A 17,016-nucleotide genomic window follows, 5' to 3' on the forward strand; every position below is an offset into this window, starting at 1 on the left:
ATATGAAGACTTGTTTCATTTTTTTCCAGACAAACACTATCCAGTTATGAATTACAATGAAACTACAGAACACCACCAAAAGTTTGACTAAAATATATTCATGTTTTGAGTTATTATGCTGAAATCAACAACATTTATTTCTTCGTGAACCAAACGATCATTAACAATCGTAATGTAAGTTGGTTTTAGGCATATGGATAATGAATCACTTTTTACCTTTTTTTAACTAAAGCTCCTGAGCTCCTGTAACTGCACACGACTTGGTCTCAAATCTGCTGACAGTGCTCGACATTTCAAATGTCTTCCTAACTGTCATCGACCAGCGACAAAATCCAGGAAGAAACACTAAACTCAAGTACCACTGGCTTTGGCTCGTTCATGTGAAAGAAACCATCAGTGCAGAGCTGAAAATAAATCAGCAAGTGCAATGATTAATTGAGTGTTTCTCTGCCAGTCACATTATTGGACAGCCCTAAAAGAACACTGTTGCCGTCGCTGGACTCATGGAAGGACACTCTTTTAGGTAATAACACTCTTGAACCTTCACACTGAGCCATGGTTTTATCAACCATCAAGGTCCTGGCACAGTTTGTTTTTCTGGCTTTTTTTTAAGGAAACAACAAATGAAAAAATAAAATTAAAGTTGTGTGTTTTGTCAATATTAAAATAAATGCCAGTCCATATAGTACTATATAGTTAATCACTATTAAAGGCTTTTTAGATGTGGCTCAGGTGTGTCGCTCTTGTCTGCCATCCCTCCTGAGTTATGTGCCTTTTAAGATCAATGTTTCTCTCCCAAATGAGCTCACGGCTTAGTTTTTGAGTCTGTTTGTGTGTGTCAAGAGGGAAGACGGATCACTGCTAATCAGCGAGTGCCTGAGCGTCAGTGTGTGTGTGTGTGTGTGTGTGTGTGTGTGTGTGTGTGTGTGTGTGGGTGTGTGTGTGTGTGTGTGTGTGTGTGTGTGTGTGTGTGTGTGTGTGTGTGTGTGTGTGGCTGTGAACATGTGTGAAGTCAGTCCATCAAGCCAACACTTCCCTTTCAGCTATTTCTAGCTATGGTTTGTTTGTTAATGTACTTTGTATTGCTCTGTTATGGGGAAAACATTAGATTGTCTTTCTGACTTATTTGTTGTGTATAATTTTTCAGTTGCTTTAACACTTTCATGTAAGTTAAAGCTAAGTTTTTATCTGTAATATTCTGACTAAAAAATAAGTTTTCATATAGGATGCAAAATCTTGGACATTCAACTGGATTATATTTGCTAAAACTGGAATCTGGACTGGGATTCAAACCACCAACCTACTCCATAATCCTTGCTGCGACCCAGTGACCTGTAGCAATAATCACAATGATTTTAATTTACAAGGAAATCATGATGTTCCTTAAATACTCTGTATTGATTTGGAACTTTTAAATGTTATTGAACATAAAATTAAAAGAAAAAACCTTAAATAAAATAAATAAATAGATCATAACAATCATGAAACAATTCTCTTTTAAATAACAACATTTGAAATGTTAATTTCAAGCATTCAAAATTCTGATGGCACTGATACAATTCCATAATGTTTGTTTCGGGAAAATAGATCACCTTTCAGACAGGTATAATCCACACAACAAAAAATAAACTTTTTTTTTTCTCTTTCTGTAAATAGAAAATGGCTCACAGACCCGTACAGGTGGTTGGGGACCACTGAATTAATAGTTGAGTTGAGACACTTTCCTTAGTGACTGGCGTTTCTTTAGCCTCCTTAATCCCATTACATTTGTATTTAGATGCCAAATATATAAATAAAATCTCTTTTTTAAATTCAGTTTGGTGATGCAACGAACCCAGATTATGGTTGCAGTGAGGCTCTTGTCAGCTCGCCACTGTTTCATCACAGCAAATATAATCGATCAATTAGCATGTCCAAGTGAATTTGGTGGCTCGGCTTCAGGGAAATTCGATCAGAAGGAGACACTTTGTGTTTCTTTACATGGCACACCGTTTGCCCAAAGCAAAGCTTTCAGTATCTGTATTTGTCTGCGACGTTTCAACTTCCCCTCTGGGCGTACAACACCGCTTCCTCCTGGAACCATTTCTTCTCATTACGCATCATTTGATTCTCTTATACCAAACCTTTTTCCTCATGTAATCCAACCATTCACCGTGTTTCAAAATAACCAGCTTGTGAAGTGAAATCATGAAATGATGTAAGTATCTTATTTATTTAGATTATTATTTCACAAAATAACAAAATGATGATGTAAAATGATGTTGTAATGTCACAGGATTGTGTCTAGTAGTTACAATTAATAAATCTCCTTCCCGGGATATTATGTTTTTCCTATTTATAGTAAAAGGCCATCGATAATATATGAATGTATGTATGTATCAAACTCAGACTGGGGGACATAACAGAGCCTACCAACCTATATAATGTGGCCCGCAAAAATACCAATAATGCTAGTAATAGTTGAACAATAAATGAATCTAAAATGCATTTTCCTTAAGCTTTTATTCCCTCATCAATAAACACACACTCCTGCTCTAAACCAATGTCTTTGCTTCAATCTTGAGTCATTCAAACTGAATTCTTCTTTCGCTGAAGTGTTCTTCCCATCCTGATTAATGCTTCCATTAGCGTAGCATCAATCGGCGTGAATAACAGGTGTCAGGACTGACTTTCTGGAAATAGTAGGAATATAAGTATAAATATTTCAATGCAGGCAGAAAGTGAGTGTGGAGCTGCTTGAACCTTTTGTGACGCAGATGTTCGTTTCACATTTCAGGTTTTTTCGAGTATCGAAGTATCAATTCTATTCTACAAAAGCAGATAATGATTTTAATTGCTCCAGTCGCTCTCGCTGTGCATTTCTGACACATTACAAATAAAAAATAAAAAAACTTGCAGCAAACACTCCAGCCTCGACATCAGTCAGAATCAGCGCTGCGAGAAAATATAAAGCCGCCCGTCACTGGAGCAACCCTTTGATATGTCAGAAGGTATCTGGGAGATAAGTGTGATTGGTTGCCGAAGGCTGCTGCAGAGTGTATAATTGAGTGATAGAGACTAATGCAACAGACTAACACTTAGAAGAGTGTGAAGTACAGCAGCTGCACAGGCTCACACAGTCAGTGAGGCTCTTTTGGTAGGATACTGCGTCTGGACTCACTTTAGAGAGAGTCCAGACAAGCCGGCGTTGTTGCTCTGGGTGAAGGTAAAATTGATGACCTCAGCAGAAGACAAAAAGAAGCATTTTAACTAGTATTATTTGATAGAGGGTCCACTTGTCTTTATTGGAAGATGAACTACTTTTTATTCTTTTTATTGTGAAAATTGAAGCCACACTTTGTCTGATCCGTTTTAATACGGAATTAAAAAATAAATCCATGCTCCCCTTGATTCTCTCTATGTCTGGTGATCTATCCTTCCCTCCTTATTCTGCTCTTGAAGCTTCCAGTACTGTATTTTTAAAATCCAGCTTTAACAGGCTCTCTTTCCTTTCTTCCTTCTATTCTGTTCTTTGAATTTGCCTACAATTGCTTACAGCGTGTTATCGTGGCTCTGTACCTGTGTGAGTCTAATATTTCAAGCGTGGTGGACACTTTTTGTTGAAATCAGAAATGTTTTTCATGTCGAGTGTCTGTACTGCACACGTCACTTGACTCAATTTGACCCGGGGAAATCCAGGTTATCCACTTGCGATTGTTTCATACTAAACCAAATGGAAAATCCTGTGTGGCTTTGGTTTGCTGCTCCCGTCCTCCCGGCGTGTATCTCCCCCTGCCCTCTTGTCTTTTTTTAATCAAATGGCTTGTTGGGTAGTGGAGGATTAAAACTGCTGCTGCTGATGATGGCCCTGTCCAGAATTGAGAATTACACAAACAAAATGCACTTAGTGGCCTCCATGTAAGATGTATATGTAAAGAAAACCAACACTATGCAATCAACTTGGTTGCATTAATACTCCCACCAGCCATTACTTCTCGGAACGTTCCCAGGCTGTGACCAGTGCATGAACCTGAGGATATGCGTCCAAAAAAGGGACAATGTGGACCCGCCTGCTCCAAACTATGGTTTCTGGACGGCATCACGTGACACGAGCAATGGTGTTTGTGACACACATAATGACGCCTGTCTTCTCTAAAGCCAGACAATCCTCGCTAACAGATGGTTGACAGACTGACATCGCAAACAAGTCACTCAGATGAGCGACTGTCCAGGCTTCCACATGAAGTGCAAGTTTACTGTTCAGCTTCTTCACAATGTAACTGTAATGCAAACCAAACTTCTTTTGCACTACAAATTGTTTAAAAGACGAATAAGGAAGTGAACAAACTACTCTATGCAAAACAATCGAAGTTATCGACTGTTACTTTTCCAAGTGTGACATTTTTCAATAAGGTTTATTGACAAAATGCACCAATTAGCAACTATTTGAAATAAGCAAATCAAATAAGAACAATTCTCCAAATTCAACACAAAATGCCACTTTTAATGACCACTGCAGTGTCAGAATTATTCAACTGAATAGAATTCTTCATGAGAGAACATATTAGCAAATCAGGTGTGCGTGAGAACACATAAAATACCTGTTGGTGGTGATGTTATATTGCATGTTAGAAATATGGCTAAGTCAAGAGAATTGTCCACAAAATTCAGGGAAGAGATCATTGCCTTACATTAACAAGGAAAAGGTAACAAAAAGATAGCAATGGCACTGAATGTTCCTAGAGATACAGTTAGAAGCATAGTTGGCAAGTTTAAAGTGAAAGGAACAGTGGCTACACTACCTGAACGTGGCAGAAAGAAGAATTTATCAATGGCTGCTACCAGAGTCCTGAGTAGGCAGGTGGTTAAGAATCCTCGACTTACTGCGAAAGACCTGCAGCAAGACTTGGTGGCAGCAGTGTCCACAGTAAATGCTGAAGAATTGAATTCCAAGACTTACACCACTACTGACCCAAAGGCACAAGAAAAGTCGGTTCCAGTTTCCTCAACACTATATTGAAAAGCCGAAGAGGTTTAGGGATTCTGTTCTGTGGAGCGATGAAACAAAACTGGAACTTTTCGGGCCTATGGATCAGTGGTATGTCTGGAGGAGGAAGAACGAAGCATGTGCGGAGAAGAACACCTGCCCACAGTGAAGCATGGTGGTGGCTCAGTGATGCTCTGGGGCTGTTTGGCTTCCTCTGGCACTGGAAACCTGCAGCGTGTAGAGGGCAAGATGGATTCCATCAAGTATCAGAAAATGTCATGCTGTCTGTGAGGAAGCTGAAGCTAGGACGTCATTGGATCTTCCAACAGGACAATAATCCCAAGTTTATCTCAAAGCCCACCAAGGCCTGGTTTCAGAAGTCCTGGAAGATATTATAGTGACCATGACAATCGCCTAACTTGAGCCCTATTGAAAATCTGTGGTGGGATTTGAAAAATGTGGTTGCCGCACGCAAACCCAAGAACATTAGTGAACTGGAATCCCCAGGAACGCTGCCAGAAGCTGGTGTCATGGTCAGGTCATAACAGCAAAATGGTGCTCTACTAAGTATTAAAGTTGCTGGTCATGAAGGGGTTGAATAATTTTGACACTGCAGTGGTCATCAAAAATGAGATTTTGTGTTGTAATATTAGTTGGCCTATCTTAGTTGCTCTTGCAAACAGTTGCTAATTCCTACATTTTGCCAATAAACCTTGTTTGTTGTTGAACAATATTGATTGCAACTAAAAGCACAAATGTAAAAAAGATGACATGAGAAGAGAGATGTAACATCTATTTATTAGAAAATTTGAAAGAAGAAGTGTATGTCTGTAGAGTGAGGATGAAAGGATGGAGCTATTGAGCTGTATGATTATTCAACTTAAAGCAATATAGCCGCAAACACCGCTCGCCAACCCCCTTCCATCCTTAATCTCTCCATCAATCCTGCACTCCATCATTCCAGCTTTCCATCTTAAAACCAATCATTATTTTTTTTAATCTGAAATAGTGAAGTGCAGTCTGCTTGGGATCATGTACTGGATAATCACCAGGCTCACTTGTAATACTTTTTGGGGAAAATGTGTTGACTGATGCTAAATGCTTGTAATTCAATAGCTACTTCTGTAAACTTTGCACTCTCTCGAACAAACACACATCTGCAAAATACACCTCTGGCAATGAGTGTTCGACCTTAATGAAGTGAAAAGGGCAGCTGGATACCGCAGTTGCCTCGAGGGGGCTCACACTTGTCCATGTGTGTTGATGTGTGTAAGTTTAATACAGCCAGTGTCGTACTTTTAATGAGAGCGTTATGTGTTCTGCTTCTCCGCAGGTTGTAAGGGCTTGTTTCCTTCGTCCTTCTGTACAGTGAGGCAGTGAGCTCACGCTGGATACAGCATGCATGTGTCAACGTATCCCACGATGCACTCCACCGGCCCGAGCCTGCTCCTGCTCAGCGTTCTTTTGCTGGCCAATGGAGACTGTGAGTCCTTGTTCCCTCAACTCTGTTCTATCAACAATGTTCTCTCATCTCAACAAACAAAGTCATATTAATCCTGTATAAATTAGTTTTCAGTGTTTGCGTGTTGTTTTCCTCTTTCTTCTGTTTGTCTATCATGTGTCTTTACGTATTCCGTGCTTGAGTTTGAAGCATGATTACAGCGCTGTTTTTACAGATTGAATAGAGTTAAGTGCACTAAGCAATGATCTGATTACTCTCTGTATAAATGCAGTATATGACTTCAACATTATTCACGGGAAGTCAATGGACAGTGCATTAGTTCATGTCTTCTCTGGCAAACTGCCCGGAGACAAGAATTTATGGTGCGTCCACACAAGCGATGATCCCAAATTCCTGCTTAATACAGATGTGGAGGAATTTCATGAGGATATTTGGGTACCAACTGATACCTGGACCAGACAGACGAGCGTAGTCTTGATCCATGCCATAGGTTCATCCAGCTTTTATACAAGTGCTAAACATGATTGTTTGTAGCATCTTTTTCTTATCAGTCGTGACCCATTTGATACACAGATAAGAAAAGAAAACATTTCCTTTAAAAGAGACCTGGGCCAATTTTTATAGTACTGAAGAACACATGAGGTACAACATCAAGCTCCTCACAGCCACATGATTTTCTTTTTAGGTCATTTTTCGGATGATTGGAATTTTCATTTATCTTTCTTATAATTTAATGTAGAATATTCTTTATTTTCCAAACCAAAAAGTAAGATATTTTTAGCACCTTTAAAATATATAAAATAAATGTTATCTCTTATTTGTTGCCGATGTAATTATCGTTCCTTCTAAACTGAAACTAATATTTCTTCATTAGATTTGCATGCAGGGACACTCAACTTTGCCTTGTTGTCGTGTAGGAATGAAAGAGCAACATTGCTCCGAGCTTGTGGCTACAACTCCAGACGTATATCATCTGAAACAGAGCAGTTGTCAGCCATGTTACACACACACACACACACACACACACAGTCTTGGCTCAGGGCAGCTACTCCTGCCGTGCTATAAAGTACAAAGTCACAGAGAGGCCAGAGAAAGCTACAGAGCACTCTTGTTTTCCCTCACCCTCCTGCCCTTTTGTCCCCTGTGTGAGTTTCAGGGTCGTCTAGTAAAAGCCTGGTCATCTATCAAAACAATGAAGAACCCAGATTGCCATTATGAGAGTTATGGGGAGGACCGGGTCTGTGACCAGGTCGAAAAAAATGTGTCTCCCTCGTCTGTTTTGGCCTTTTCTCATCGGCTTAGACTACCTCCTCTCTTCTTCTCCTGACCATTTTCATGCCGATCTCCAAATGTCCTCTTAATGTGGAGAGAAAAAAGATGCCGAGAGCTGCGGTGCTGCAGCAAACAAGAACGTTTTTTCTATTCGGTTTTCTATCACAGTGTGTATCACTGCGCTTGTAGTGCAGACTCTGATGTGGATTTCACTCTCAAATAGAAGGTTTTTAAATATCCACGTAACTATCAAGGTTTGTAACTTATTAACAGTTTTCTTAGTCGAAAGCTTCGCAACCATTGTATTTATAGACCAACCTTTAGATGAAAACAGTAAAAATCACTCTTTTAGAGTGTGTATTTAACTCACTTACAAGTAATATTTATTTATATAGCAAGTAATATTTATTTATATAGCGCTTTTCCAGACCAGGGTCACGAAGCGCTTAAACAAACAAAACAATACTCAAAAAAGTATATACACTTTAAAGATCAAGATAATACTGAGAACAACACAGGAGTTCCATAAAATCAAGGAAAAGCATTACAGTCATTATCAGGTTTATATTCTCAATTAACTTTACTGAAACAAGGGTCTTGACATGTCGAGTCACATGCTAGTGTTACTTCAGAGAAAATATCATTTTTCAGAACAAATTAGATAGATAGATAAAACTTTATTGATTTCCCTGGAGGTCTCCTTCGGGAAAATGTTTTTCCAGCCAGCACACAGCAATACAGAACAAGAACAAAGTTTCTATAAAAGGAAAGTGCAAGATGACAAGATCTGAGTCTAAAGTTAAAGAACAAGATTTAAGAAAAGATAACAAAGACAAAGGATACAAACATTAACATAGAATATCAAGGAGTGCATGAATGCTTTTTCCCAGATGCAACACTAATAGACTCAGGGACTCATTCATTCCTCGTGCTATTAGTTAGTAAGTAAGTACATTCTATTTGTAGAGCGCTTTTCCAGACCAGGGTCACAAAGCGCTTAAACAATCAAAATAAAACTCAATAAAATATATAATTAAAAGACCAAGATAACACCGACAACAACGGAGTCTCAGGAAATCAAGAAAAACCTGCACGAATAAAAGTGTCTTAAGATGTTCTTGAAGGAGTCAATAGACTGTTTAATTTTGAGTTTGGGGGCAGGAGTGGAGCAAAAAATAAATACATTTTAATTATAAATTATAAATTATTTTAACCTTCCGTGCATCCCGGGAAAAAATGCCTTAATAACCAGTACTCTCTCTTGGATTATGCATAGATCAATTCTGGAAATTTGGTTTTGTCATTATTTCGTAATCACTGTGTGTGTATTTCATCTAGATCAGTGCACACAGCAGACGTTTGTGTGAACAGAGTCATTAACAGAAGCATTTTAAGAACTGAATGTTACTCAAGCTAGAATGTGTTTATCAATTAAAACACTTTTGTGGTATTTCAAGATTACCCTTACTTAAAGCAGTGTATGTCCACTGATGTGTGTTGTGCATGTTGTGTATAACACTATTAAAGTTTGCACACTGGCAACACAATGGTGCGGCAGCGGTATTAAGATTTAATCTTATGGAAAAGCCACTCGCGTAAAAAGCTTGCATGCCACCAAGGCTGTCCATTGTGTGTTGGAAATCCAGAGGTGCAGTTTAGCATTTTCTGAATTTTGCACGAGCGAATTTTCAAAATCACATGTTGCTCCGTTCGCCTGTTTCATCTCCCTCACTTCTGCAGCTGTGCTCTGTTGCACACATGTACGAATGACATCTTTCTAGTGGATTAAGAGTAATGCCCTGATCCTGTCACAAACTAGGCCACTGCTCCATGTAGGCAATGAGACATCCTTTGTGCGGGAATGCAGCCCTCTATGCAGACAATACTGTAATATTTGTTGTGATTTCAATTAGTGCTGGGAGGTGAGATACTTGTCACGACAAGATGCTCAGTGCATGAATCTTTAATTGTCATTTTTGAAGGGATATATATATATGTATATATGATATATAATGTGAGCGTAAGTGTGTGACTGTTCCTTGAATATATTGTGACCTTTTCATCCAAGGCACCGTCGGTGTAAAGAACAAACCTTTACATGTGACTGATTAACCTGTCAACACAGGACCATATAACTCAGCCTTGCAGTAGCAGTAGCCAGGGGGGATAAGAATGGGAAAGGGGTTCGGATCAATCTTTAACAACTGACAGGTCCCCAATTTTTATTAGTGGAGGATCTCTTGAGCAAATCGCCGAACACAAATGGCCTGAGCAGTCGTTTTTTGTAGACTTGGGAGTTCCCTGTTTTTACATTAGGAACATTGTGGACATTTCAGTCAAATGTATCCAGTTCACCAAGTCATTTTACGTGGCCCGCCAGATGTTTGGCCCAAAATCAAAGAAGATCAATGTTTATGTTGATATGGTGACCTATAAAGTCTTCGTGTTTAAGGTCAAAGAATGAAAAGATAAAATTAAATTTTGTTCTGACCACGACTTGGACTGCTTACAGTTGTTGGGCCCCTTTTGTGATTTAGTTTCACACCCTGGTCTACATGCTGTGGTATGTTTCGTGTCAAAGCAAATGATACAAATGTGTTTGAATTTGCTTTTGTTTATTTCATGGTAGTTCTGCTAGCAGTGTTTAATGACTGGGGAGGCTACCTGAACGAAAAGATGTGTGGGGCCTTTATAATAGCCATCTTGGGGTGATCATGATTGCAAAGCAACCTCGAGTAATGCTTGGCCTAAGGAAGCTCTGATGGCAAAGCAGGTGAAGATAAATTGTGCATTAGACGAATGCTAGTTATTATTGTTGTCATTTATGTTAATGTTGCTGAATTTGAAGAAAATCATGAATACAATTGCAGAAAACCTCCAAATATAACATTATTTTACTGATATCGTTCAGACCCGCTATCAGAAAATCAGATGTGATCACCCTCAAAACCCTTGCACTTCCTCTCTGCTGAGCTGAGGCTCAAAACAAGCCTCAGAGTCACTTGTCCGGTTCCATCTCTGAAACACTGACCCACTAAACTCTAACAATAAGTTGCCCATCATTTTCTATTCACGTCAAGCCCGCAGTTGACCAGCAACTGGCCGAGAGAAAGCACAAATCAAGTCACACATTGTGCTCTAGCATCAGTATCAGGGCCTTGTAGCCCTGCAAGGGTAATGTAATCGTGTTGCTATTAGTTCTAGCAGGTTATAAAACGAGGCACTAGCTCGGCTGAATGAGCAGCTCTTTCTGTTCTACTTTATAAGATGACCTAAGAAGATGTAAGCCCAGCATTTGTATACAGTACAAATATATAATATGGAAACTATTTTTTTTTTCTGGGTGAAATTATTTTTATTTATTAATGCATCACAATTTATTCATCTTTTTTTGCAACCATATCTTCTACGAAGCAAAAAAATCCACAGCAGATAACATGGTCCTTTATAAACTACCTGTATAACATCTTTGTTAAAAGGCAATAATTATACAGTGACGACAAAACTGAGCAAAATGTATAATTAAAAAGGGTTTTTTGTTAGTTTTATGTAATGTTAAATTGAAATTGCTGATATTTAGTAAATTCTATTTAAATTGTAATCTCATCTTTTATGTACCGTATTTTCTGCACTATAAGGCGCACTTAAAACCCTTTAATTTTCTCAGAAAACAACAGTGCGCCTTAGAATCTATAGCACCTTATATATGAACATTACTTGGTGGGTGACTTGTTTATAAACACTTTCATGACTCTGCGCCGACACGCAGTGGGCGGGATTACGTCATTGCGTCATTAAGGGGGTTGGATTTACGACGCACGTCACATCATGGCGGACAGCTATGGAGTGAGATTACTGCCACCGGTTTGAGCGAGTGTGTCATCCAGTCATACACAAGCGTACAACACGTCATACACGCGCGCTCTTGCTGTCATACACACACTCCACTTCATTGTCTGCTCACAACACCAGTCTCGCATGCTGCTGCTTCAAGCCTTTTAAACATCATTTGAACATCGTTACCATGGGAGTGAACGGAGTTGTCAAAACGCTTAATAAAGTTTGACTTTATCTGACTGTTTTGTTGACGTTCCCTTTAGCACAGCTTTATCTAGTGGATGCATAACGCAACCCAAGTCAAACGTTTGACTGTATCTTTAATTCTATGCGCCTTATAATCCGATGCACCATATGTATGAAAACAGTTCTAAAATAGGCCATTCATTGACCGTGCGATAACCAGTGCGCCTAATAGTGCGAAAAATACAGTACATGCAGATTTGCAGCAAGTAAAAAAATTGAGATAGGGGATAGCACTTTCCATCAGCCACAGCAAGAGTTTTTTTTCATTTCCAGGTTCAACTAAGTAGCTGATAATTTGCTCCTAATGTGTTGGTTTGATGTTAATGTGTTTTAAGTTATGACTCTGGCTGGCTGCCCACCGGCTCTAGAGACTGGCTATCGTTGGTCTGGCTTAGACCCTGGATATCTGCCTGCTCCCTAACTTGTCTGACAGGTCCAATTCTGGGCACATTAAAGGAATTATCAAGCGACCTTCTGCCACCACACACAACACATTACAGCTGGATCTTTCCCTGGCAGGAAATGTAAATTAGTCATTTCATTCCTAACCATTGACTTAACGAGGAAAATAAGCACAGTAGCAGATGTTTGGCAAGTCGTTCCCACATCCACTTTCACATGTGAAACTTTCAGCAACAGAAAGCCTCTCCAGAGCTTCTGGTGCACTCTGAGTGTGTCCACAGAAATCAGAAGCATCTGCTCAGAAATATGATCATAACATTGCGCTGTAGAGAATTCCATCTCCTCTAAACAATCCCCAACATTATAAATACTGTTGATCTTTTATCCTTATTGATTTTCAATTATTATTACTGAGCAAACTTTATTAACTTTAATACAAATTAATTCTTAATGAATCCAAAATACCAAAAATAAATATGTTAAAAAACTTAAGTTTTAAAATATTGATATATGTGTGGATGTCAGTTACTTTTTCTCCAAATCCTTAAAGAAATGACATTCAGCCACATTTAACCAATCTTCTAAAACATTTAAATCATGTGTTGAGATTCAGTTATGTTTTTCTGCTGATTATTTAATAATTTCTTTTGGTCATTCTGCTATAATTTATAAACTTTTATGCCAAACAACTTCATCTAATCAATGAACTGAAGGCCAAATGACAATTTTTACAGAATCCTTAAATTGTGTCTCAATGGGCCTGTGGGATTAAGGAGGATTGCTTTTCCTCATTTGATTTATTTCGGACACAGATGTGAACATTAATATCAGCTCCTGTCATATAATTATAATGTGAAATAATATAATAATTGTTAATTGGTTCAATTTCATTTGGTCACTTGGTTGTTCATTCTTTCCAGGGCCCACAGGTAGCAACTCGTCCATCAAATAAAATCCACATGAGTGACCGGGATGTTTAATAGTTGATTAAGTAACCAGAAATGTGCAGATCGAAGCGTAGTGAAGGCCCTTAGTGTTGTCAATGATAAGCTCACGACAGCGTTTCAATGATTTCTTCATCATCATTATCTCTTTAAGATGTTTTTTTTAATTTTGGCAGTTATATAATATTCGTTCTTATTAAGCAATATTGGCGAATCATAATCTCTCCCTGAAGGTTTGAGCAAACATCTGCTCCTACAAACTCATCTCTTTCGCTTCGTCCCTCTAGGTTAAGACAGCATCTGTCAGCTACCCCCCTCTCCGTCCTGAGCGTCATTTCATCTCGCTGTGTGTCATTTCAACGTACAATCAACTCACTTTTACAAGCTTGTTATAGGAGTTCACTCAGGAATAGTTGGTCAAGACGAACATGAAATCTTAGATTGATTATAATCTAAAGGGATTAGGGGAAGGCTGTGTGAAAACCTGTAATGTTGGTTTGTTGTGTTGACTTGATGATTCGACATCATTTCTCAATAAAAATATCAAACGTGGACTCACTTATTTCAAGTTAAGGATGCGTCTTATAATGGGCGCAGCGATGGGTGCCGGATTGTTAATCCCTGCCATCTGTGTAGGTCATGGTAACTGTATGGCATCCTTTATGTAGGCCATCCTCACTTTCTCTCACACACACACCCAAAGTAGGGAAGATTGCCGCTGCCTAATTCCATCTAAATCTCCCTCTGTGCTTATTAGTTTCCTATAACATCCATCTTGGGTCATGTTGAAGGAAAGAAGGCCGCCTGGGGTGTTGCCCACTTGTACAGCCACCAATCTCTCCAAGTGCTGTCAGTCTCCCTCATTAAAAAGTGGAGCAGAACTACAGCACCATGGGGGACATAACTGGTTAAATCCACGTACATAGAGAATGAGCGACAACATTTTAAAAAACACCATCTTTTTTTTTAATAATCCCAGAACATCTGTGCTGTCTGCTACCACAGTAGAAGTTTGGTTCATCAGTTTTGATCCGTCAAGTTACATTTTGTAAAAAATCTTTGTGATACACTCAACAAAAACAATTATTACCTCCTTGGCAGAGGTAATTATTATAACTGGCCTTTTCCATCCTCCACATTTTCTGTCAAAAAGTTAGTTATTATGCCCCAATTGAGTCCTAAACCTACAACTTACTAGGGTTTACTTCAACATACTGAAAGAGAAGGTTTTGTCAGATCAGTCATCGGTCCTGCATGCTGTCACGAACATGGAGACCAAAAGAGCTTTTTTTATAGCTCTTAAAAAAGGATGCTGAAGAATAGGTGATAAAAGTAGTTTCATAAAAGTAGTTTCATTCCTTACAATAGTCGTCCAATCGGCTCAGCTCCTAGTGCTAAAAACTGTAAAACAACATTGAAATCAACTCGACACTTAGGACCAGCACCGGTCAAGTGACAAGTGACAAGTGAAGAGGAATTGAGGATAATAAAGAGCTGACGTGTGTTGATCTGATTCTTCTTGGGAAGACATTTATGTCTCAAGTTGACCTCTGTCAACCCGTCGTTTCCACCTTCCTAAATTAACAATGTGAGGCAGATTTGAAGGTCTTAAAAAGTTATTGTTTTAAAGGTCTTTGCTTTTACACAATGGTCTGCAGGGTAAGTGAACATCCCATAATAGAAATAACCTTCATTTTCATACTTGGAACTGATGCTGCTGCTCACAAGCAATGCCAACTGTGATGAGTTCCAGTTCCTCGGCAGGCAATGTCTATCCAGGCAGGCTTTGAGGTAACTAACAAAAATCCCTATTTAGCCAAGCCAGGCAATCCATTGCCAATTCAGAAATGTGACTCATGTTTTAAGCTGCATTTAAAGTTAAGAAAAGAGACATTAAGATAATCAATCCAATAACAATATCAATAAGTTCAGATCGTCAATGAAGGGTCTTGGTCTCAGCTATAGACCAGAGTTTCAATGTCAAAGTTAGCTGTTGCCACACACTGACTGCATAGACATGTATTTATCATTGTATCTGCTGTAGCAAGTTGGTGTTTCAGGGACACCCATAGACCCTCTGGGCGTCAGTTACCCAGTCAAGAGCATCTTTCAAACAATATCTAGAGTCGCAATGGGTCGTCACTGTTCAACATTAAACCATCATCACAGACATATGAAAAATAAACATATTTATTGGTGCTTTAAATTATTAACAATTTGTGTATCCTGTGAAAAACTCCTCTTTGTCAAAGACATCATTGGAGCTTGGGGTCTGGCAAAAGTACTTACTTACTTACTTACTTACTTACTTCACCCATTGTTGATGAATGAATGAATGAGCTTTAGATCGTAAACAGGAACAACAAACATGTCAACCATGTAGGTTAGATTTGTATTCCGATGTCAAAACAAGCTTTAATTGTCCTGTTTCTAGATAAATTTAGCAGCTATACTTCCTAATGTTGTCATTAAACATTGTGTTAGAAGGTTTTTAGCCTTTGTTATAGCTTTTAAATTAGTTAGTTAGTTGGATCATCACGCAGTCTTAGTGGACTCCATCTTTTTCTTTCAGTTGTTGTATTGATATATCCTTCCATGACATTGTTGGACCTCTTTCATATATATTTTATTTTAGATTTTATTTATTATTCCATATACTTTTTTTGTTTCTAAAATGGATTCGTTTGATTGTAAACAAACCAAAAAGTGCACAACTTCCAGGGCGTCATAGCTCAGATGGTGAGTGGTTGGCTTGTGGCCTGAGAAGTTGTGGGTTCAATCCCAGCTCCAGATGAAATGAATGTCTAAAACATATGAATTGCAATGGGTTGGGGGCATCAGAATGTTGACAGGTACAGGAAGAGCAGGCAGGTTCTTAGAGAAGGGTTGTCCAACACAAACTCACGATGGGCCAAAATCCTTTAGCACGACTGAGTTCCGGACAAAATGAAATTCATAATGATAATAAATAATGTATATTTACCAGATATGTATCTGCCATATACTGTATATAGCCTCGATAATGCTTAATTATGTCAATGTTTGTCCTCCATTAAGCAAATTCCTTTCCTTTACAATGATTTTCACTGTTATTGAAAGCCTCTTTACACAGAGGCATCTTCATAGGTCATGATATCTACATAAACAATAATCTACTTTGATTTGAGCCAACTTTCCAGCGGGCCAAATAGAATGACTTTGTGGGCTGGATTTTCAACGCAGGTTTGATTTTAAGTTTTTGCGTGTTATTCCTGAATACTGAAAATGGTTCTGGGAGACTTTTTAGGAAGCCATATGAAACACACTGTTAGTGGTGGTTCTTGGTTGATTGGCTTTAGATAAAATGTTTGAATTATAAGTATATTTGTCTTTTTTTTTAATCCAGATTAGTTGATTAATAGATTTAAATGTTCTCTGATTAGTTTAATGTTTTTCTCTCTGTTCGCTCTCCTGCTGTTTGAAAAAGAGAGGGAAACGGATGCTCTTAAGAATAGGAGGTGAAGGAGGAGATATTAAGGATGCTGTATCAAAATGAGATGAAGAGTGAGCGGGAGAGAATAGTGGGAACGTTGAGAGTGAATTGGAAGCACAGCATATGGGTGCATCCTCCCTCATTAAGTCAGTCAATGTGAGAGGAACTTATGTAACGCCCCAGAGATGAAGGGAGGAGACGAGGAAGAGTAACAAGGAGCAGGATGAAAGAACAAAAGCAGCTGTGTAAGGGGTGATCTCTTTTAGAGGTTTTAAACTGACAGAGTGATGAAAAACTGACAAAAAAGGGATCCTCAGACAATCAAATATAAAACAGGACTAAAGACAGTGAAGAGATAAAAGAGAATGGAAGGATAGAAAAAGCAATTGAAAGATCTACTGTGCCTTTTAGTACG

At 38.7% G+C, this 17,016-nt stretch overlaps 1 protein-coding gene across 18 annotated transcripts in view; it reads left to right on the forward strand.

Moving 5' to 3' along the window:
- Nucleotides 1-17,016, forward strand: part of ptprdb (protein tyrosine phosphatase receptor type Db) — a 145,217-nt gene that overhangs the window by 72,802 nt on the left and 55,399 nt on the right. For all 18 annotated transcript variants that reach the window (XM_087798394.1, XM_087798393.1, XM_087798398.1 and 15 more), the window contains one exon: nucleotides 6,300-6,449. In XM_087798394.1, the coding sequence (XP_087654520.1) occupies nucleotides 6,365-6,449 (85 nt within the window). In that variant the 5' untranslated portion in view covers nucleotides 6,300-6,364. The remainder of the gene's footprint in view (nucleotides 1-6,299; nucleotides 6,450-17,016) is intronic.

Source organism: Callionymus lyra, chromosome 1, assembly GCF_982586985.1.
Source record: "Callionymus lyra chromosome 1, fCalLyr1.hap1.1, whole genome shotgun sequence".
In the NCBI taxonomy this organism is placed as follows: Eukaryota; Metazoa; Chordata; class Actinopteri; order Syngnathiformes; family Callionymidae; genus Callionymus; species Callionymus lyra.